At 34.3% G+C, this 25,274-nt stretch overlaps 1 protein-coding gene across 1 annotated transcript in view; it reads right to left on the bottom strand.

Annotated features, from left to right (window-relative positions):
- Nucleotides 1–2,537: 2,537 nt before the first annotated feature.
- The window catches only part of LOC110462937 (probable cation-transporting ATPase 13A3), a 38,590-nt gene continuing 15,853 nt past the window's right edge, over nt 2,538–25,274 (bottom strand). The window contains exons 15-30 of the mRNA XM_021517187.1: nt 25,130–25,191; nt 24,693–24,837; nt 24,179–24,265; nt 21,388–21,544; nt 20,707–20,827; nt 20,035–20,159; nt 19,004–19,149; nt 18,221–18,402; nt 15,795–15,947; nt 15,140–15,236; nt 14,134–14,206; nt 13,178–13,328; nt 8,245–8,390; nt 5,359–5,447; nt 4,590–4,673; nt 2,538–3,943 (exon numbers count right to left, since the gene is read on the bottom strand). Coding sequence (XP_021372862.1) covers nt 3,650–3,943; nt 4,590–4,673; nt 5,359–5,447; nt 8,245–8,390; nt 13,178–13,328; nt 14,134–14,206; nt 15,140–15,236; nt 15,795–15,947; nt 18,221–18,402; nt 19,004–19,149; nt 20,035–20,159; nt 20,707–20,827; nt 21,388–21,544; nt 24,179–24,265; nt 24,693–24,837; nt 25,130–25,191 — 2,112 coding nt within the window. The 3' untranslated portion in view covers nt 2,538–3,649. The remainder of the gene's footprint in view (nt 3,944–4,589; nt 4,674–5,358; nt 5,448–8,244; nt 8,391–13,177; nt 13,329–14,133; nt 14,207–15,139; nt 15,237–15,794; nt 15,948–18,220; nt 18,403–19,003; nt 19,150–20,034; nt 20,160–20,706; nt 20,828–21,387; nt 21,545–24,178; nt 24,266–24,692; nt 24,838–25,129; nt 25,192–25,274) is intronic.

Raw genomic sequence — 25,274 nt, 5'->3', positions numbered from 1 at the left:
GTAACTGTGGTAGTATACATCCTCGGTATCCAGGGGTTACGTTCACTTTCGCTCTCTACACCCCTGAAATATGTCATATCAAAATTGAAGGCACGATGATGGCTGTTTGATTGGTGTCAGGTAAAAAAAACCTTACCAATCGCTAGGCTGATACCTGTCCTATGAAGATTACAAAGGAGAGACGCCCGACTTCAAAGCCTGTCAACTTTTACCGTTACGTGACAGCGAGATTCTTTTGGTGTATATCAAAGGATCGAACTAGTCTCCTTGTCTCATCAACAAGGTGGCGCACACCGAGCCTTCAATTTACTATGACATATTCCATGGGCGTAGAGAGCGAAAATGAGCGTAACCCCTGGATGTCAAGGATGGGTAGTATATAGCAAAATTGTGACGATAGAAAATATCTTTGGTGATATAGTGTAACTTTGGTGACAAACTTCAAGTGTTTCATAGTGTTAATATAGTGTAACTGTGCTGATATACCGTAGTATAATTTGATGATATAGTGTAACTATGGTGACAAAATGTAACCATGGTTTACAGCGTTAATAAAGTGTAACTATCGTGATAGCGTGCAACCGTGATGATATATTGTAATTATAGTGATAACATGTAACTGTATTAACATATTTTCAACAGTGATGATATAGTGTCACTTTGATAGTAAAATGAAGTTGTACCGGGGAAAAAATGAACAGAAATGAAGGCATTTTATTTTCGTATATATTCACTTAATAATTGCAATCATTGTATGTTTATGTATTGTATCTCTATCCCGTAAAAATAAAAAGTGAAAACAAAACATTAAGTTATTAATTCGAGGAGAATATCTATATCAAGAAATGTTTTGTACTAAGTTGTGTATGTTGCAATTTATTTAAATATACATAACGGTGTTTAAGCCCAGCTTAATTCCCAAAATCTACTCCACAGGGAAAAGGCGCAATAAACAAAGAAGAAAAATAAATATTTTTGTTTACCTGTAAGTGGAATGTGGTTAATGTTAATTCATTGTTTTGACTTTGGAAAATGTAATTATATAAGGTGGAATTTATTACGGGAATGCAAATATATGTCATAAAATGAATAATTCTTCCCATTGTCATTAATCCGGGCAATTACCATATGTCGGTACATTAAGGTTGGTTATATATTAATATAGCCGGGACACGAACATGCTGGAAAAACAATATTTGTCAAAATGATCATAAACGCTTATGAAAGAAATAATGCTGTGTCACGACAATTATCCAGAAATATGTTTTAATTTCTTATTTATAAATGATATTTACAGTCTCACAAAACAATACATACAAAATAAATATAAGTGAAAAATAATTTGCTTCAGGATTTAGTTCGAAATGTGGCAGCAATTCCCTTCTCGGTTCGAAAAAATTACATGCGAGTCTTCATGTGCCAAAACTACGGGACGTACAGTTTTGAGGGCTACATGAAATAGACTATTGAGCACGAACACTTTATAGTGATGAATATTTTGAAAATGCAATAGAAACGCACATCTTCTCTCATGAAAGAGTTCTAAAAATATCAGTCACATTTACACAAAGTAAATATGCAAAAAAATATTGCCTTGAAAAAGAAGAAGAACGTTTGTAACCTTAGCACAATTAGTTAAGATTTTATTTTAAATGTTTATAAACCAAAAAGCTCACTTCGCCTCTTCCAGGCGGTCTGTTTTGTATTTTTTTAGCTTTATTTGTGCAAGACCTATCAGCGAAAGACGGGATATTACATGCCTTTTCTGGTGTTTTTTTTCATATTCAGGTACATTTTATGTTTCTTTCCTTAGTAAGAAGATCTTTTGACAACTACATGCATTTTCTCTATCTACCAGATAATGACGTTAAAGTCATTTCAGTCGTTTATCCATATAACAATATGACAAAAAAAATCACTTCATCGCATTACATATGCACATGACGAAATCATTCACCACTTCTTTACATGATAATTAAACGCAACAAGAGCATACTGCAGAGACAGCAAAACCGTAATTCAATTTCAAAGATAAGACCATGTGCTCCAGAAGGGCAAGCGTCTAAATAATATACCAGTATGTCTGGCTGATTTGTCAATGTCAATCAGACATGTTGTACGTGTTAGAATTGGTTTCCAACTCGAATGCATGTTCCCAGTCAGATGTTCTGGATAGCTGCGTCCTGTTGAACAATGATCGATTTTGTGTTTTCTATCATAAATGATTAACTCAATCACCCCTGAAGACCCATTTGAATTCTCCCAGTTCAAAGGTTGGAACAATTCATTATGAAATTTCAGGGATGAAATTAGTCAACAGATGTTACGGTTATGTTTGTCATTGTCTACTATGATGGAAGACTGGTTCATGGTGTCTATGTTATTCCGTCTTTGCGTATTGCAGAGTTATCTTCTCTTTTGAGCAGGGATTAATTGTTACGTCACTTGTTTGTGAGAGTAACGTCATCAAATTTTGAGAAAACGACGTAATTTTCTCACACAAACCAATGACGTAACAATCAATACCTGCTCACAAGAGAAGATAACTCTGCAATACGCAAAGACGGAATATGACTGTATCATATGTATATATATAGGAAAGAAATGTCCCACCAAAGAGTGAAGCTATTTAAAAATTGTCTATACCACTGGAAAGAGCACATCAAAGATTGATTTATACTGGAAATATAAAGTGTATATACAAGACAGCATTAAATAAAGATACAATACTTAATATGGAAAATAAATTAGAAAAAAGGCATTGTCATTGTATTGTGACGTCATGCCCATGCATGATTGATTTACTTTATATTAGCTGGAATTTATAACAAAAAATGAATAACTTCGCCCTTTATCAATTATTCCAGGATATTACCATATGAATACAATATGAAGTCATGAGTTCGATTCTTGATCTAGCCCTGGTGAATATCTGTTGATTCATATATTTTATCAATTTCACCTATAGCCTGTTTTCATAAAAGTCCCGTAAGGTTTTCAGAAACGATTTTTCAAAGCTAATATTTTGCCGGAAAAACAGTTTCCAATCCGTATTTACAGTTTTTAGCAGTAAGGCTTTCTCTGATGTGAACACTTTGGCTCACGTGAGCTGTTACAATGAATGTAAGAAAAATCATGTCCAAAGCAGTTTTTGATTTCACGACAGACATAACGAGCATCACAGGTAGAATAGACGCGTATTCTCTCCTATTCGACAATGTCTTCTACGCTTGCTTCAAGGAAAATATATCATTGTCCTGCCATTGACAAGCGCTTATGACCTCATCATGAAAACAACCAGATGATGTCCTAGTATTGCCCGGCGCATGGCGCACAAAGAAATACTTTTCATCGAAATTACTCATGAAAAAAGTAACAATTTTCCAATAAAAGTAAAAAATAAAAAAGACAATTTCATTTGTTAATATTTAAGAATATCGCCATTCTGAGCTTACGATTTTGTTTTTGTGCGTTGACGGTGTGCTGGAGTTTTTAAATTATAATTCAAAGCACCATTTTAAACAAGTACATAATATGAAATATTCAATGAGTGTGAGCTAGGTAACCATTGCAACTTCTCTAGTTAAGCATCAATTATCAATTAAAAAATTCTCATAAGCGGTGTACAACCTATTAAATAAAATAAATATCATAATTTGTGCATAGATGTATTCACATAGCCTTGCAAGTGGTTATTCTTGTCAAATTTAAATGTCTCATCCTGGATAGAAACATTGCTATTTTGAATTGTAGTGTTTTTGGATGTCATCTTGACATTATTTGGCACTGATGGGTTGATTGGCTGTTGATTGCTAATGGGTGGCCAATCATCACCAGCCATTTCCTCCTCTAGTAGAGAGTAGGTGTGGCGATAGCCTGCCAGCCACTCTTCTAACTTTTCCTGAAGTTTGTAGCTGATAAACGTCTCACTGAGAACGTAGTCCTGAAAGTAAGCAAACATCAATTTCCTGTAATCTTGCTTTACTGATATAATGAGATGGAATTATACCAAGCGTTTACACAGTTGTCACATTCAAAACTAAATAAAGTATTGTTTCTTCGTTGTTATTTCCTTCTTATATCTATGAAAAAACTCAAAATGTTTGTTTACCTTAAGACTTTGCATCTTCACAAAAGCCCAAGTTGCACAAGAACGCGAAAACCAAGTCAAATTAGCATACGTGATAGATATCTTCCAAAGGTGTAACATTTTTAGAGGGGATATATACCATATTATATTAAGATTTTCTAATATACACTCAACCAAAGTATGATTTTAATAAGAAATATAGGCGATTACACATGATATTACAATGGTCATTCAGCTGGATTTACAATCTAAGCTACCACCTCTTAACGTTGTTTGCAAAATATTGAATTTAATTCACAGTAACTGAAACTATAATTTCAGTTTGTTTTTATCTTTTCCTAATCCTTATGGTGTATCATATTAAAAACTTACGGTTGACATTTGGTATAACGAGAACCGCACTTATCAATAAACCTCATTAAGCTTCCAGACGACGTCGTCATATTGCACAATTATGTTTCATCAAATTAATTCGTCTTTTGAAAAGTATGATTATTACCTCCAGCATAATACAAATTAAGAAATCCATGATGGCTAGACCAACATACATAAACCTGTAGGGGACTGACGGGGATGGCTTCAGCTGGAAGAAACAAAGTTACAACACTAAATATTTAAGGATCCATGTCTCACTTCACTCTGGTTTTTCGTACTTACAGTAACCTCCCCCTCATCTCGATTTGGATATAACTTTAGCACAGTTAGAACAGGACAGTTTCGTTAACAAGGTAGATAAGTCAGTCAGCGAGACAGTTTAACAATATTAAGTCCTGAGTTCGATTCTTGGTCTAGCCCTGTTGAAAATTTTATACTGTTGATTCATGGATTTTATTAATTTCACCTTTAGCCTTTTTCATAAAAAGTCCCGTAAGGTATGTTTTTTTTTTGAGAAACGATTTATCAAAGCTAACATTTTGCCGGCAAAAAAGCAGTTTCCAATCCGTATTTACAGTTTTTGGCAATGTTACGGGGGTCCTTAACACGTTGTATCTTATAAAACGAGGAATTCAAAATCGATGTGGTTTGTGATAAAAAATCACCAGTTGGAAAATTTGTTTTCCGGTAACAATAATGATAATATAATTACATTTACTGAACCAGCAGAAGAATGTAAGTGGTCCGTCAAATTAACCTGGTAATGGACATTGATAGGACGTCTCTATCACATGTCGTTTTCGATCGGCACGACCCTGTTCACTTGTCATTTTAATGTAAACGTTAAACCTTTATAAAAAAAGTTCAAAAGTTCAAAAACAAAATATTCTAACCTCTAAAAACGTTACAGCTCCTGGTACTGGGTAAATGGTAAGCCACAGTGTTATAGCAGTGCACACCACTATATTTCCTAGGAACCAGTCTGAAAGATAATAATATACATAAATATAAGTGTATACAAGAATAGCCATTTCAGATTCAGTTACAATGATGATGACATGTCATGAAAAAACAGGTACATTGTCTAGGATAATTACAGCGTAGTGATTACATGCTCATTTACAATGATACTTACCCTAAAATTTTATCAGGTTAATTTATAATCATTACATCATTGTTATACCAGCTATATATACAATAATAATAACACTAAAATTATAATAGATTAATTCATTATTATTACATCATTGTTTCACAAGGTACATTAACAATGATAACAAGTAGTTATTGTAATGGTGGACCATTACATAAGTCCCCCAAACTGCCCCCATACTCGCAAAGATACATCAGAAAAGGATCGCAATGCCATATAATATACCAACAATATACTTACTAAATTTGAGCATAAAACAATTTCTAAATTACGATCAATCAGAATCCTCTGTGTGGTTGTTATATGCAACGAAACCTATATTTCGCAGTCCCATAATACCCCTTTTAACCAATTTCATGAAAATCTAACAATCTCTAAATTTCGACCAATCAGAAGCCTCCGTGCCTCGTGGTTGCTATGACAACGATATGAAAATAAAGACTTGAATGCACAACTACGTATGCCCAATATTAATTATGTGAAGTGTCCAAATATAATCTGGACCAAGGTTTTTGAAGATTTTCTTCTATTTCATATAGGATTTCCTTCTAATATCAACCAACCATTGAACTATGATTTTCTATGGCTTCCCCTTGCCAGCAGTTTGCATATCTGCATACGCCTAAGGGTGTTGCCCAAACAAAGAGTCCACTACTTATACCCTAAACAATAGGGAATTAATCCTTCATTGTCTATATATCAGTAGGGTCTCCAACCGTCAAGTCAGTGGTCAAGGCTGACCAGACTGACTCTACCTAATCTTATTGTTCTAATGTCACGGTGTGGTCATTACCCTGTCAGTTGGGAGAGGACTATACCATTTATTGGAACTAAGTATATAGTTAGGTGTTATTCAAAGGGTAGAGTCTATTTCATGATAGATGAACCTGTATTTTCACAAGTTCTTTATAACCTTAAGTCTTTCGACTCATCGGTTGCAAAGTTACAAAGTGCATTATTTACNACAAACATCAACATATTAACCAAAAATCCACATTTTTATCAATTTAAAAAACACTTTTTACAGCCATAAAATATAAATACTCTTAGTTATAAAATATAATTTGGAACTCAGAAAACTTTTCTCGATCTGATTGTCAATTGAAATAATGTCCGATAAATTCTTGTTTTTCTACTTATACACTCGGCAGTGCTTGAAACAGTTTATTATTACAGCTTAAAATAAAACAAGAGGCCCATGGGCCTTTACGGTCACCTGAGTTCGGATATATTTATACAAAGATTTGATTATTGTTTTTAAAACATGAACAGAAATATTATTCAAAGTCACAGAAAACAATAAAACCACCTTATTCAATATCTAGCATACAGATTTAAGACTGAAAAGTATTTGAAACTAGACCCTCTGTTTCTTAACAAGGAAAACGAAGAAATTTTAGTACATTTACTCCTTTGGGCCCCGCCCTACAGCCCTTAGGGGTAGGGCTGACTCAAAATTTTCAAAGTATCAAACTGTCAACTCAGGGTTATAATTCCTATCAAGTTATCAACATGTAATATCCAAAGTATCATTTGCCAATATCAACCATAATAAATTGTGCCATCCCACCCCACCCCCTTCCCCAGGGGTAAACGTTTTGAAAATATTTTGGTAGAGCACCTGAAAACCCTTCCATATATGAAGAGTATTTGATTCTACCATATCTGGTTCTTGAGAAGAAGATTTTGAAATTTCAGTCAATTTGGCCCCACCTATCAGGCCCTGGCGGTCAGTCAGGGCTGAAATGTGCATACCATCAAACTGCTTTCCAATACTGATAATGCTAACCTAAATTGAATTACTTCCAGTGGAAAGGAAATTAAACAAATGTTAGTCCAAAATGTGATTTCCCTATATAAACTATAGTAAAGTTTACCCCCTCCCCAGGGGGGAAACATGAAACCCCAGGGTCATGAAATTCACAAGTTTGGTAAAGCACTTTAAGACCCTTCCATCTATGAAATGTATTTGATTCTACCATATCTTAGTCTTGAGAAGAAGATTTTGAAATTTCAGTCAATTTGACCCTTTTTGACCCCACCCATCAGCCCCTGGGGATCAGTCAGGGCTGATGTTTGCATACCATCAAACTGCTATCAATACTGATAATGCTAACCCAACATGAATTACTTCCAATGGAAATTAAACAAATGTTGGTCCAAAACGGCCTCATTTATAACGATACAATATATATTAAAAACAGACTCATCTACAATGATGCAATTTAACAAAACAAGTTAATTTATGTCATACATTGACAGTGTTATTATAACAAGCTCGCTCACAATGATAATAATTATAGTACAGATTTAGCAGGATGACCTACAATGCAGTCTAGTATAATAATAGCGTATATTTGTCTTACCGAGGTATTTATTTGCGAGAAAATGGGTTAAAAAATGAATAATGAGATGCATATATTCATTTTTTAATTAAACATGTTCTCGCGATAATGTTGATAATTCACAACGGACACAAGCAAGTTTATCCGAAAATTATACTTACATATACTGCTCGGACATTTTTTGTTAATATACATGAATATGCGTTTAATAATCCTTATTTATATAAAACGTCAGTTCAAAAGGTTTCAAAAGTAATATAATATGAATTTCTCTCACTTACAATTGGTAAATATAGACCTTCTATAGGGCTCCCCCTTGGATAAGGTTATGGCGAGAATGATATACTGGTAACATGACATAATATATACGGCGGTGTTTTGGTAACTCGTATAGTCATACTCCCATCTACTGACCAGAGGCACATACCTACAAATTAAAAAGAAAAAAATAAAGTACAACATCGTCACACACAATGAAACCGGAGACTTATAAGTATCACACCGTCCATATGTAAAGTTACCTGAACATTAAAACGAAAACCAAGTACCACTTCGTCAAAACACCACGAAACCGGAGACTTACATACAAATAAAGAAAATGAGTACCACATCGACCATGCACAATAGAACGAGACGTATATAACTAAACATTAAAACGGAAACCAAGTACCACATCGTCAAAACACAACGAAACCGGAGACTTACATACAAAACAAGCATTCTGTGGGTATTGATGAATCAATGTCCCAACCGGCGACCCCAACAGACTTAACATTAATGCTAAAACCAGCATCCTAACACTATTATTAAGTCAACGGTGACCATTACAAAACATTGACCCCAACTTTAACCTGCAGCACTTTAACCTGCAGAAGTACCACATCGTCAATACAACATGAAACCAGAGATCAACTAAAGTTAGGTGTTTTTATGTTGGATCTGTCAATATGTTTTTCATGAAATTCGGTTAAGTGTGAAGGTGACATACGAAGCGAAACATAGCGAACAAAAATATTCAATCATAGTAGACTTTGAAATATCAAAAAATTGGAATCGGGCCACTAATGTAGATAAGTCTGACTTACGAAGTGACGAGTAGTCACAACATCTTTAGTCTATTTTAGAAAATGCTGATACTGAGAAAAGGCTCTGGCACATCGAAAAATAGCAACGATGCAATGTTTTCTCAATAAGTATAACACATTTCCAGATTAAAAACAAATCATGAATGCACTGTTAACATTTTTAAATAGAAGTTCCATTAAGTTACGAAAAATCACCTTCGTTGTGAAATCTGATTTTATCAAAAAGTTCAAACTTTTTTAGCCACTAAATCTGGAGGAACGCATATAATATCAATTAAAGCGATATATCTGTAACTTTCTTGTTTCACAGAATTGAATTCAAAAATTTCCTCTCCTGACAGACTTACCTCAGATACATGTACCCTGCAAATTTTATAAAATTATTCCTTATTTCTTATTATTTACGGGAATCCTGAAAACTATAAATAACAACACAAATCGTTATAATATGCACAGTGAATGTAATATTTACTCAGTACAGGTTACATCTGGCTGTTTGGCGAATTCTTCGCTCGATTGGAATAAATTGTCATCCGGAATCAAACAAACCCACAACGTTTAATTTGTACATTGGACGGGCGTATGAAAGAAACAACAAACCGACCGCTATTTAAACCTAACTTGCTCTTACAAAATAGTAAGTATAACTGATTTATTATATGTAGGCTAGGGTTGTCAGGAAAATTAAGCACTAATTTTCCGTATACAATATAAGTTTACAATTACGCGTTAATTGTATGTCCTACGTCAGCGGTGCAATTAAACAATATGTTATCCTACGTAAGTAAGGGTTGTCACTAGACTATGTCTTTGTCATGAATGACATCTGATGTGTTAAATTAGCATGATAACCAACTCACACTAGACATTAAAAAACAAAACCGTTGCATGCCAAGAACCATCATAATGTTCTGAAGTTATTTTTTAGTGGTGAATACATTTTCTGACGATTATATGTTAAAGCTTCAATGAAATAGTTTCAAAGAGGTCAAATGAGCGCTGTGAATCTCAAAATTTAGCATATCTTTCGTTGTAATAATTTTGAGACAAAATATATAGATTTCATCTAAATGTTGAGTTCATTTTTTTGTGCTAAACAATCTTATCTTATCTAAATTTAAACTTTTTAAAACATTGCTTTTGATATCTAATGATTGTGTAATATATTTAGGAATCTTTAAGTGACAATTAACTGTTGGTATCTGTTTATGGGTCAATGATGCATACGGAATAATGTGGACGAATAAATCAGAAATAAAAACGCAATGGATTATGAGTATCAAAAGTGTTCATAGTTCAATCCATGAAATGTATCATGTAGTTGTTAAAACAGGACAGGTCGTGTTTATGATTGAGTGTTCTTTTTCATTATCAACAGCAGGAACATAAAAAAAGACATCACTTTTTACCTTCATGAATGTTATCATTTTTTAGGTAAAAATTAAAGACACATTATAACAAGAAGCAGAGAAAAAATGTTAACAAGAAAGAAACACATTTAGCAGCTATGATGTCATGGCAGAGACAGACCAATTTCAACAGAGAGCATCATGAGGCCGATTTTCAATAAAAAGCCTTAAATTCTGTACTTTGTATGTATTTTAACTGGTGACGACTGTATTTCAAGACGTCATTATTTGTTCGTTACAGAACTTCTGACACAGACATAAACTTTTGTATAACAATGTATAAAGTGACCTTTCCAGTTAATTAGGTAATACATTTCGAAACATTTCCAATTTAATGGTACACTAAACGATCGAGTATACAATACATGACTTTTGAATCGGTTTGCGGACACACATACAATAACATGTGTAGCTTAAGCGTGGCTTGTAAATGGCGAATCATTATTTAATTGCTTACGGCTAACGAATAAAATTACAACCCTGGTGCGCTAATTTAATTGTTTTGTACACGGTAAATGAATGATAATTGTTTTTATCTGACACTAGGCGTCACAACTGCCAAGTAACGGTGCATAAATCTAGTTGGTATATGGAATATACAAGTTTAATTACACCGAACACACCTGACTTATTTTCACGGTAATAGTGGTGTAACAAAACGTTACTTGTTTTACTGTGAGAAACACCCCATTGATATATGTATAGTTAAACATAACTGAAAAACTTATTTTCTTAAAACATGCTATATATAGCATTTCTTTTTATTAACCATCTGAACTAGACAAGAAAATTGCATTACTTTCCATATGTTTCAGGCCAAGTGGCTTTTTCAGATTCAGAAATAACACATTTTTTTTTCTGGGAGAACAGAAACATTGTTTACTATTTCGGATTGAATTAAAACAATAAAACACACACACCTGTTTGAACTGTGCAAGGTGGGTCACAACCTTTATTTTTACAACAATATCGATATATTGGCGAAGGGATCACTATACTTACTGATTTCAATATACTCCAATTTATACTGAAGGTTTCGTATTTACATTTTTCCCAATTTCCTGTTTATTCTATCGTATCTAGGTTGTTAAATTGCAATGAAATGAATCCTATCATCTGTGCTCTTCAAGGAAAAAAAATCCTAATCAAATATCCAATCCCGAATAAGTTAACGTACCTACGTCCTTTCTTTTTTTTCCCTCACGTTTTTATTCATTTTCTCAATAAAGTAATACATATACATAACACAGCACAAGACACAGCTTACATACATTCTTACATACTTAGATATTTCTTCTTACAATTTACTGAACGTCATGTTATCAATACTTAATATTTTTATTATTGATTTGATTTTATATCAGGCCTATTTATGTGTTTACCATCCCCTCGTTCACAATTACTACAGCTCCTCGCTATCAAAAGTCCACTATAGCACTAGGTGGCTTGGATCGGATGAAAAAAACATTAGCTTCCTGACATAATATACCGTTGTAAGAATTTAAATATAAAACATAAAACGTTAATTTCAACATACTTAACCCTTTTCACCACTCGTCTAGATCAATGTATGGTAGGAGTTTACTAAAGTTACATAGAGGTGAAAGGGTTAAACATCATTTCACTCACTCCAATCTTTCATTCATTCGTTAACTCTTTTACCGTCTTTTCTCTTTGTTCCCTTATACATTGTAGCTTCATTATAATTTTGAAAGTAACCTGTACTCCCCTATTTTTATAATCTATACATAATCAAATGGTATTACACACAAACACCTTTCTGTTTCAACAGTAGTTTATTACCCCATGCATCAAAGATAGGTTCATGAAGGTACAGACATCTGTATGGTGCAATACGATGTATTTCACATACTGTATACATTACCAAATTTTAAAAGTGCAATTTAATGTGTATTATTCGTCTCCCATCATTTAAATAACATAGAATATCTTGCACACGGATGTAATTTGTCTTAAAACTACAAGGCACACTTAAACTAATTGCTCCGTCACAACATTTATGTAATGCTTAATTTAGAACGGCAACAAACTGCATGTTACACAGAATTTAATTACTTGGTATATAGTTACATTAGCAAAACAAATTAACTACACTTTATATATAGACTGAACATAAATAAGAAGAGTACTTGTTAAACAGATAGAACAGGAACTTCGGGAACTGTAGCAGTAATGATAAATCATAACTTTGAAATAGGATATTTAAAAACGGATTTCCATTGAAAAAGCTGTGTTATAAAACGGGACGGGACGTACACAAAAATATACTTGAATCAAAACGAGTTTGTGATTAAAATGGATGTTTACCCATTCCGCCCCTTAGAGGATATTAATATGAATGTTAATCTTTATGACCTAATTTTAACATCCACTATGGGGCGGAATGGGTGATCACACTCCCCGTCTCTCTGATGGCCTGCAGAATTAGGAGATGCTGACAAAGTCAATGGACCATGAAAGGTAGGCTGCATCCAGCATTTGATGCATTGGTTAAGATGTACAATCTAAGATGCACATATGGTCTTAGTTTGATTGGTCTAGCACTTATACTATCAGTGAAACTAATTCAAACGCAAACAAATTATGTTGACGCCGCCGGCGCCGTCGCCGGAAAAGCAACACCTTAGTCTCGCTTCCGCTACTTCGTCGCGGCGAGACAACAATGATTAAGGGAACAGTTCATATGCAGAAATACGTACCAGTCCTGTTTAGAAACGTGGAGGAAACAGAAGACCTGGAAACATATCTGGACACCCACTAGCGCCAGTAACGAGAGCACGGGACCAACGCTGAACAAGTTAATGATAGGGGGCTTTTTCACCAGGTAATCGTATCCAGACGTCCTCCCAACTGTAAACATCAAATAGTAGCGAAATCAGTATTTCTCTTAGTATCTATGATTAGGATATAAACTATCTTTTGTACAACAATTATGATTTTTTTCCAGTTTATATGTATCACTCTCTTACTGACGGGGAGAGGAACTGAAACCGGAGCACCCGGAGAAAACCCGCATTTCAAAAATGGTGCAGAATACTTATAATAAATAATGAAACAATCTGCCAAACAAATATGAAATATAAATTATATTCAACGGAGTACAGATATTCCCTATCTACATTGAGTAACTGTAAATGTAATACTTTAGAGTTATCATATAGATTAACTTTTTGCGTTTTGTAATGTAATAACAAGATTATTTAGTAAACGTTTTAACATAAACTTTTAAATCAATTAATGTTATTTATATATATTTTGAGAAATATACATGCATAATTTTTGCGTTCATTCGAGAGGGTATGCAAAAGCAATAAAACTGAGCCCTGGATAATTATGTAGACAGGATAGTTATGCAGACAGGATAATTATGTAGACCATATATACGCTAGTTTCTGCATCTTCATGATTTGCGTTCATTATTGTAAGTTTATTACCTAAATGTTTGTAATACATACTAAACGAAATAAGTTATTTTAAAATCTTTAAAACACGTTGCAGTGTTAAAGGTATTCATGGAATGGTGGTTTTCAATGTCTTTGCTAAATCATACACAGTATTAGCTTTTAGGACTATTCGCTGTTTAGCGAAATTCGACAGCAGGTATAACATGAGGAAACTGTTTTCTGACTTTTTTATGATACCAAAATATACTTACATGTCACAGCCAAAGTGGCCAATAAAAACATATCCACATAAAGGTACTCAAAATCTGACATGTTTTGTGACACCTGAAAGACAATAAATACGTACATTACCTATCCTGTATAACCAAACATGGCTCATACATAAGTCTTGCCTGTTATATTTATCTAGTCATTTAAGACAAAATATTCTCCAGCCTCTGCATATCGAGTGGAGAAAATTTTGGCTCTGGGCAAAGCCACGGTTCTGACCCGAAGTCTACACCCTCGGGTAGAATTTCCCTTTCCAACATACCTGCATATGATGGACTATATCATGGACTATATCAATTATCAGTTATAATGTAAGAATGGATTTCATAAGCTAAAGTTTTGTTTTTATAATATCGAGAAAGTTTATAAACTTGACATAGAAGAATCTAATGACATAAGAATGGTATCATCGGTTATATCTGATGGCAACCATCAATCTATAGGTTAGCTTTTGCCAATTTGCTATTTTCTTGTGCGTTTGTTAATACAAAAACATGCATGATTGAATTTGCATATTTGAGATTGGTAGATAAGCATATCATGAAAATTTTCTGTCAAATTAAATCAGTTCACTTCATTACTGCAAAAACAACCCCGTATACAGTATTTGCTTTTAAATGACCAAAAAAATGCATTGGAAATTATCATAGATATTAAATGTAAATGGAGATACCCATTAAATATTTAAATGAGAATGCAAATTTTCTTACACATCATGATTGCATTCCTTTTTTTGCTAATAAAATACAGGTCACACGTATTATTATACGAATGACTCATGGTCATCAATTTTGTCAGATTCCATACGCATATGATGATAGTATGTTGGGTTCACCATAATGTTTTCGCAAGGAGAATAATCAATCTCATCTGTGTGATGCACACTGAGACCCTCGTCCTAAACTTCAAAAAACGTATTACCAGGTTGAAATTTCTGTCTACATCGCAAAGGAGAAATATTTGAAATCATCAGCAAAAAGTGTTTACCCAGTACAGAATGCACACGGAAGTGAATTCAGTGAGACTGTAGCATGCCATAAACTTGAATAGACCGAATGACGTTACCAAGGCTGCTCTTCCTTCCCTGAAATGGTATATGTTCGGCCATGCATTTAAGGGTTGATGTGACATGCATCAAATTTGAAAGGAACCTCAGCAATAAAAAACACAAAATTATTTTAATGACTGTAATTTAGACATTGGTTAATGAATAAAATAAAATTAATGATAAAGCTGCACACAAAAAGCACGATAGAACATAATTGAATTTTTGAACTATAAGAAGTCGGTATTTCTTAAACAAGTTGAGGGCATATTGTTGTAACATAATTTAATGTGGTAAACGAGGAATGCCATCAATAAAACTCGTGCATTCTATTTTATATCGCGAGGATGTTGACGCATTATTTGAGTGCAAATGTAGACAGAAAATATTTATAAAAGTCCTTATAATATCATTTCAGACGTCACAACTCATGATAGGCAATAAGGTTTGTTTGAAAACAAAAGTAATTGTGATGCTTAGCAGAACTATGCCTCACAGCATTTAAAATATTTTTCTTACGTATTTAGGGAACAAGCAAAGAGAAAACGGATGAAGCACATGAAGAGTTTTTCCTTGAGCTGATATCGGCAGTTTTACCTGATTAGTGTAGGAACACACTCAATATTTGCTTTTTTAGATGTGAAAGGTGATGCGACTGACGCCTCTGCCTCTGACAGAGAAATGCCAGCGTGTGCCGTCTTCAGGGCCCCACAGTCATTGGCTCCGTCGCCACACATCCCCACGTAGTACCTGGTAACAGAGGTCAATTATTAGGTCACAAAAGTCACAAGGTTAAATGGAAGAAGCCACGATGTGTCAAAAAATACATTACTGATATGGGCATATACATAAGTCAAAACATGGTCTAACATGTCAGATCAAAGTTTTGCAAGAGATAGTGGGATCAATCTAAAAATACTAATGTGGTGTGATGTGATGTTTAGCTGTTTTAGTATGTATGTATGTTGGAAGTAGATATGTTATGTTATGTTATGTTTATGTTGTGTAGGTATACTATGCATGTAGGTTATGCATGTTATATGGATGTATGTTATGCTCTGCTCCGTGATGTATTATGTATGTGTGGTGTGTATATACAAATATATATAATCAGAGCGTAAGGCGCCCGTAAAGCTCTTTAATGGTAACAAATTTAATTTGTTTCGTCCGGAAGTAGACGTCCAGTGAGGAAACAGGAAGTGTATCCTTGAAGCAAAGACAATTGTGTTTCAACCCATACATGAATATCTTCATATAGTTCATATTATCTAGATAAAACATAATATACGTTCTGAATGAAAAATGTTTATCCCATTTCAGCAACGTATTTCTTTTTCACAACGCGTGCCGATTTATAACTAGTTACAGGCAGAATCTGTAATTTTATTTGGCATCATTACCTGTCAAACCTCGGTGACAGTTACACAATTTGAAGTTCAATACGGTGTTTCAGGATGGAACAGTAATTGAGACTACATATCGATATAAAGACAATTTCCGTTACATCAAATTATAACATGTTTTCTTTTTTTAATTTCATTTTTTAACTAACATCTCTATACATTTACTTAGACTAATCGTTAAATCTGTAATATGGACTTTTTTTCTATAGCAATTACCAAACAGTTTTCCCCCAGCTTATCTCAATCATTCTTTTTGTGCCCTGACGGAAGCACGCAGAGGGTTTAATTCTTAATATGGGAGGTAGCTGGAGTATCCGGAGAAAACCCGCGTGGTCGGGCTGGTGACCGGGATAGAATCCGGCCATCTAGGTGAAGACGAGCGCATTTTCTACTGCGCCACCCAACCCATCATATACGTTACGCACAAGAACACATATTTAGCTTTGACTGGAAGAAAATGGCGTCATTGATGCAAAAATTATATTTTGAATACATTTTAACCAATCATCAATGATATAAAAAAAATCTACATACGGAGACCGGGGCAAGTTTGGCCATCCCTGATATTTTTTGTTTTTGAGCTGATATTTACAACTTCAAGGATCTTAGCAGTTAAGTTGGCTGGGCATTCAACGATAAAATGGCGAGGAAAACTCTAATGTAAAATGACTTAACAGGAGAAAATTACTTTTGATATGGTAGAAAGAAAATCATGATCTCGCTTCTAGTTATGCGAACTTTATGAAACGGAATTGCTACTTTTTTTACAGTCAAACGTGTAACACACTGCTAGCTTCAAATGATAATACATAAAAGCCAAGCCAATCACTCACTACCATATTGCTGTAAGGATAAGAATTTATTGAATTATCAATTTGGGTCCGAACAGGTTCGACCAATAATACCGTGGCAAGGTCGGCCTATGTAGTTATCACATAGAAAGTCGTAAAATTGGCGGTAAAATCTGACGTTGCATGTTTTATGACGTCATGATTAAGCCGATTCTAATGGGGGCCGAACTTACCCGAATGGGGCTCGTTCGGCCATCCGATCTACCGACAGCAAAAGTTCAATAATGTTCAAAAACGGACGTGCTGCCATACTTCCTAGAACGGACTTTAATTTTTTTTAAAAGGCCGAACTTGCCCCGGTCTCCCTATTGGTATGTCGGTCTTAATCTCATTAAAGTTTGTGTTTTATTGATATTCCTCGACTAGCCGACTTTAAATAAAGTTTTTCTTATCTCATTCTGAAAGTTGTATTCTGAATCAGTAAATATCAGAGATCAACAAAAGCTACGATCTTGTAAGGCTTTGCCTTTTCATATTATGTAGCTATACTAGGTTGTATATGTTTGTATTGGTTGCAAGGTTGCAGATGCGTTCAAATGTATATATGTAGCTATATGTTGTGATGTAATGTTATTCATGTATGTATTTTGTAATAAATCAAAATACAACAAAAAGATGTATATTAATTTTTATAATAGAAAATTTGCGCTAAGGTCATATAATCCTATTGAACAGGCAATAAACTGTGTCTTGTGGCCTGTTGTATTATCTTATAATGATGATTTGGCGTTAAGACTATCAAAACTATCGATATTATCATCCAGTTTACCCCAAGTCTTGCAGAGATTCGATCAGCTGGGCTTTCTGTTCTGGAGACATCCTAGCAAACACGACTCCCTTTAGTACAATTTTGGGGAGGACATCAGGGAAGTGCTGACGAATTATAGCCCATGTCTTCCCATCCAGAGCAAACCTTAGATTTCTGTCTTTTGAATTTGGTATTGCATCAACCTTTGAAATACATAAAATTGTATATAAAAGCAACCCTTTTATATGAATAGCACATATGTGATATATTTTTACGATTTTGATGGTGATTATTTTCAATTCCAATATATGACTCTTTCAGTTCTGATGCCTATATATTCAGAATATTCAAAACTGAAGCATTTTAAGTTAATTGGTTCAAGCATCCGAACATTAAGTACCACATATCGGGTTATTTACGCGGGCTATTTTTTTCGCGATTTTGACTCAAAATTAAAAAGATAAATTCACTCGGGCTATAATTTCGCGACCTAGACACACTCTCACCGATGTTGAATATTTTGAATTACTCTTTCGCGATTACGTTAATGACCCGCAAAATCATGAAAATATTGTTCTCGCGGAAATATCCTGCCTTACAGTATCATATTTTGGGTTTAAAATATTTAATTTGATTTGGATTGCAAGAGTTATGTTTCTTTCATCAACGGAAGCAATGGAAACACCCAATAACAAGAACTCAGTGGTAACGATACTTTAACGTAAACTCTGTATCAAATACAGTTCAAAATTAATACTTATACTTACCTATGTTAAATTGTCAAATTAAGACATTGATTCTTACCCTGTCATTGTTTGCATATGTATACTCCAGGTATGCTGGAGCAGAGTCACTTGCTAGCTCACGCCCCTGTACTAGGATAACATTATCAGTCTCGTTAACCATTCCACACTCCTCAGCAACCGATAGAGCGGTCAGAATATTGTCACCTAAGGTAGAGACATTCATAGTATAAGAAATTTGTAAATAGCAGTATTTCCCCTGCAAAATACAGCTAAGCATATTTTTACATATTTTTGAAACAAGATATACACAGTATAAATGCAAAGGGAGCTAGCTCCTGTTCTTTTAATGGCGATTGTATCTAAAGCATCTTAAATAATCTCAATAATACATGTGAAAAGTATCTTTCATTAACGTAACATATTTGAGAAAATATGTGCACGGTCGGTGTATAAACGCAAATAATGAACTTTAAGATAGGTTTGAATAAATAAAGCCCGAAGTATTGCTAGGGGATAACAGATATATTCTAGATACAGAGAAAAGAAACTGAGCTGTATGCTTTGACAGTTGCATGACCAGTTAACAAATTGGATGTATTCGGCCATCCATACATATATTAAAAGTGCTTTACTTTAAAGTACGTAAGAGAAATTTCACATATTAAATGGTAAGCAATGAAAAAGAAATTATTAATTTATTGCAATATCTGTCTATCGGTAAATATTTAAACAAGATCCTGAAAAGCCAATATATAGCAACATTTTATGTAAATAATTTCACAGAGAAGTTAATGCTTAAATTGAGTTAAAGTTATCTAAATTAAGATAATTTTGTTTTTCCATATACAATTGATTTTTAATGCATTGGATTTCTCAGAATAGAATATATCGGGTTATACTGCTAAATGCTCTTAAATATTGCAAAATATTAGGATATGGCATTCACTAACCCTAACATTCAATACCCTAACCAACCATAAAAGGCGTTATATAAATATTATTATAGTGTTATTATTTTCATATCATGTTGTTTCTTCTATAACAGATCTATTTTTGTCGGCCAATTTCTCGCCAATCTTATCTGCCTACCTGTAACCATAACTGTCTTTATGTCAGCATCTCTAAGTTGGTGAATAACAGGGGTTGTCTCCTCCATAAGGCGGTTTTCCATGACCAGGAGACCAAGGAAATTCAAGTCTTTCTCCATATCCAGCCTGGAACAAACAGAGACTATAGTGAAAACTATCTATGTTTTATTATATCTAACCAAGTTACATTATCAACAAGCCTATTGAAAGGAAGATGCTGATAGGAGAGAACAAAATAAATAGACAATATAATATATAATAGTATACAACATTTACATGGCGCCCTAATAAATTTGCAAACTTATTCTAAGGCGCCTTACAACACATGAATAACAGTATTCCTACAACGACAGTTATAAATTCAGTAATAAATAGAGTAGATGAAAGTTAAAGGCAAACACAGGAGATGGGAGAAAACTTACAAAACAGAGGAAATAACTGAATATGGAAATAAAAATACATAAGAGAGATAACAAAGGCTAGTACAATATTGCAAGCTGTTTTCACATATGTCATACGTTCTATACCTCATTGAGTTTTTGATTTTGTTTTTTTTCTCCTATAAAGCCTGTTTCAAAATATTTAATGGTAAATCGATGTACATCTTGACAACCTCTTTATGATGGTCACGTGATTTTTCCTTGTCTATAAAATGACAAAAAGCACTATTTACCGGGGAACTTTCTGGACCTGGTCTTCTCTGACCTCACCCTCCAAATCTTTTCCTCCTAATGCCAATACACGGAATCCATGTTTAGTGTAGCTCTCCAAAATGTCATGGAAATCTGGCGGAACTATTAACGAAATATTTACCTTTATTCACCAAATATTTGTGTTATAAAATGTTTTTAGGTGCAATGCAAACTTCTTAAGAGTTGAAATATAAAACAAAACAAAAAATGCAGACACGGAAAATATAAACTATCACATTTTGTTAACTGTTCAATTTTGGATCTACGGTTTCAGAGGTCCAAACACCTCGATTTTGCCTGCATTATAAGGCTTTCTTATTCACTTCAAGATGTTGACTCTTGATCGTGCGCTATATTAGCGTTATCTGACTTAATAAGTCCTCGTGAACTTAACCTTATAACTTGCATGTCCCTTGAGCGGTCCTTCATCTGTAAATACGTTGTCCTATGACCATTACTGCTGCAAGGACACGAGGCATTATTTCAAAGGTTGGCTTTCCATACAACATTCGTTTATGAAAACAATATCGGGCCAATCCAACGCTGAGCTAGTCCAATATTGAATAAGTAACCAACTTTACTCTAGTATACATTTTTAGCACAAGCGACCAAATTATTATCTGTCGCAGTCTAGACGTTATGTTAAAGAAGAAAAATATTACCCGATTCTGGTTTGGAAAGTGATATTATCATCTCCGGAGCTCCTTTACAGTACACCATTAACTTGTCCTTGCCTTTCCCAGATTCGCTAACGATAACTGACATCCGCTGTAGGTTTGACGTGAAGGTAAACTGCCGGACAATCCCCAACATGTTTGTCTGGATAAGAAATTAACAAATATAGAAATACTTTATAGCTAATGTACCCATATCATTAATAGACAAACTCCATATTAAGGATCCCTCTTCCTTTGCCAGAAATAATATCTGTGTGTTGTAAACAGTTTTCCCGGCATGGTTATAGCTTTGATAAGTAATTTTCTGAAATCAAAACCCTACCTTGTGGAAAGTTTATGAATGAAATAGCAATAAAACAAAATATACTAGAACTATAAGTCAAAGGCTTACTTATACCCCCGCTACTATATAAACCAGAACTGTAAGTTAAAGGCTTACTAAGGGAAAGCATCGCAAAGCAATCCATAGTCTTCCACCAGTTATGATTTCTTTATTGACTAAGCTGTACACTTATTTAAATACACAGGTCACTGACATACTTCTTGTACTCCCTCCCCATGCCAAAACATACTTACATACCAAATCTTGTTAGCCCAGATGAACCAGTTTTGCTAAAATCGTAACTAGTAGTTAAGGATAAAACTGCAGGCCATTTCTTTTAACAAAGGGCCATAACTCCTTAAAAAGGTTCATAATGAAAAACATACTAGCCTAATGCACGACATCAGGGGGTAATTGCCCTATCTGTAAACTTTAATTGAAATCGACCCAGTGGTTAATGAGGCAGACAAAGGTTTATTCAACAAAGGGCCATAACGCCTTTTAAAAGGGTTGGAATGAACTCGGATGTACAACGTCAGTGGGGCAGTTATCATATCTGTAAACTTTCTTTGAAATAGGCCCAGGTGATAAGGAGAAGTTGTCAGGACAAATATATATTTAAAGAAAGGGCCATAACTCAGTAAAAGAAGGGTTGGGAAAAAATCTAGATGTACAACATCAGGGGGTAGTTAACATAACTGAAAACTTTTGTTGAAATTGGCCGCATAGTCTTGGAGGAGTTGTCTGGACAAGTATTTTTCAACAAAGGATCAATACTCAAAAAAAGGGGACAGATTGTCGAAAAAAAATATACCTGGAAACACAACATCAGGTGGTAGTCATCATATGTGAAAACTTTCATTGAAATTAGCTCAGGAGTTTTGGAGAAATTGTGCGGCCAAGCATTTTTCAACAAAGGGCAATAACTCCGTAAAACGGGTGAGAATGAAAAAAATAATACCTGAATGCACAATATCAGGTGGTAGGTATTATATCTGAAAACTTTCGTTGAAATTGGCTCCGTGGTTTTGGAGGAGTTGTCCGGACAAGGTTTTTTTAAACAAAGGGCCATAACTTTGTAAAAAAAGGGTCAGAATAAAAAAATAATACAAACATGCACAACTGCAGGTAGTAGTTAATATATCTGGAAACTTTCGTTGAAACCGATCCAAAACATTAGAAGGAGATGCCCGGACAAAAAGTTTCAAGATGTTTTCAACAAAGGGCCATACCTTCGTAAAAGAAAAGTCAGAATGAAAATATAATACCTACGTTCACAACTTCAGGTGGTATTTATCATATCTGGAAGGTTTCGTTGAAATCGGCCCATTGCTTTAGCAGGTATTGTCCGGACAATATTTTTCTACGGACGGACGGACAAGCTGATTCCAGTACACTCCCTAACTTCGTTGCGGGGGTACAACAAACAACAGTGTTCTGAGTGTTAAAATAAGTCTCACTAACCACCTGAGCTTACTGGTCAACGGAAGCACCCTGGCTCAATCGCGTTACAGTTATTTCAAAAAAGATATTAAAGGGAGATAAAGTGTTCGAAAAACTGAAGTGGAATTCTCTAGTGTTTTTGTTTGCTGTGGGACAAATATCCTGAAAAGTCAATACAAATACATAATAATAATAACATTTTAGAGACACCGAAACAAAATTAAAAAAACACATGGTTAATTATATTTTTTAACAGTAGAAAATTCCACTGAAGTTTTCCATACATATAGAATACCCCTTAATATATTTTTGAACATAACTGTAGTGGGACTGGGCCAGTAAACTCATTAGGTTAGCCGGTGGCCGAGGGTTCGACTTCCGGTCTGGCTCCCTGGTATTTTACTCTCAGATCACTTTTTAATCACTTTTCTATTTCAATTTTATGGTTTTGTCCTAAAAAGTTCCACAGGGTATGGGTATTCCCAGAAAATGATTTATTTATTGTCATGCCGAAACAAAATGTTTTCAATACACAGGGGTCCTTAAATTTGTATACATTGACATATCTATCGTTTGTTCGTAACATTTTCTGTGTAGGTACATATTATTCAATGACGTATGTTGGTACTTAAACATTTAGTGTGGTGAGAGAACATTTGTGTCATAATATTTTCAATGTAAAGGTTATCTTTTATTAAAAGCGTTTGATGGGGATGCATTTCGCTATCAAACTTCATGATGATGGTATAGTGCTCTTTGTAATTAAATGTTAAAAGCAAAGGCACATTTTTCTACAGTTGAAGATAACATATCAAATATAGCTAAATACAATACCGTGTATACCAAAAGCAACACAAACGTGCCACCCCCTAATAATGACATGTTTATTTGTCAATACATGAAATCAAATATTGATGTTGCAGCGCATACAAGCGTCCTTCAGACTAGGACACAGACGCAATTTAAACGGTATTCAGACCATATGTTACAGGCACTATATCATATACGTACATCAGACTTCTGTGTTGTCGGCAGTTTGACCACAGTAGAAACGGGTAAGGCAAACTGACTATGAGCTGCTCTTGATTCAGCCAGACTCTATAGATTAATAAAACCGTATCAGTTATATTATTAACATGACGTTCAATCATTTTAGTGGAATTCAATTATATGTTTTTTTCCGGTTTAAAGTATAAACAAGTAACACTAAGTAACACTTTTGTTAATTTTCACAGTACACTGGGCAGACTTTAATCTAAAAAACAAGGGTATATCGCCTAGCTTTGATCGTTACGTACAAGGTCTTACGTGTATCACATATTAACGTTCGAGCGATATAGACCACACAAATAAAATAAATAAAATAAATAGAATACCCTAACTCTCAGGTAGTGTATACGATACGTTTTGCGATAAGTTGAAAGATACTTGAAAAACCTTTGTTTTGAATGTTTTCTAAATATACGTGTAAGCATTGAAAAATCCTTATGAATGTTGACAAAGGTATACTTTATATCCGACTCACACAGGCTGTGGCTTCAAAAATAATGAGATCTAAGGGATCACCAGTTGTCTCCCCTTCTATAACAGTAAGTGAATGACACGTAGCCATGGCATTGAACAATGAACTTCCCATCCATTCCTGAAGTGTCTCAGTCTCGGGCAGATATCTTATAAACAAACAAACAAAATAAATAATATATGTCAATAGATTAAACTTCATGCATATCTTGTTATAAACTCTCGAGAGTGAATTTGTCCCTTTTTTAAAGTTTCATAAACAATATATGTGTGCATGGTAGAGGTTGTGGGTTGGGGTCTTTCAGCTTCGGCAGTATTATACCTCATGGGAGGGAGAGAAAGTAACTCAAGGTCTCGAACCAAAGATAACAGTTTACAACCTGATCAATTTATTTAAAACAAAAAGTGTGGTGTTGTTAACCTATCATTCATCACTCGTACCTGTTTGCAGACACCGGTACTATTCCTTGTAGCTTCAGACCATCTTCTGTCAGAGTACCTGTCTGTAAGATTGTCAGTATGGTACAAAAATAGATTAATACTTTAGGTATAAAGAGGCTGCATATTTCGTATTTCAAGACATTAT

Source organism: Mizuhopecten yessoensis, unplaced genomic scaffold (assembly GCF_002113885.1).
Source record: "Mizuhopecten yessoensis strain PY_sf001 unplaced genomic scaffold, ASM211388v2 scaffold10847, whole genome shotgun sequence".
NCBI classification, from domain to species: Eukaryota; Metazoa; Mollusca; class Bivalvia; order Pectinida; family Pectinidae; genus Mizuhopecten; species Mizuhopecten yessoensis.
The sequence above is the reverse complement of the archived record's forward strand: the minus strand, read 5'-3'. Positions and strand labels throughout refer to the sequence as shown.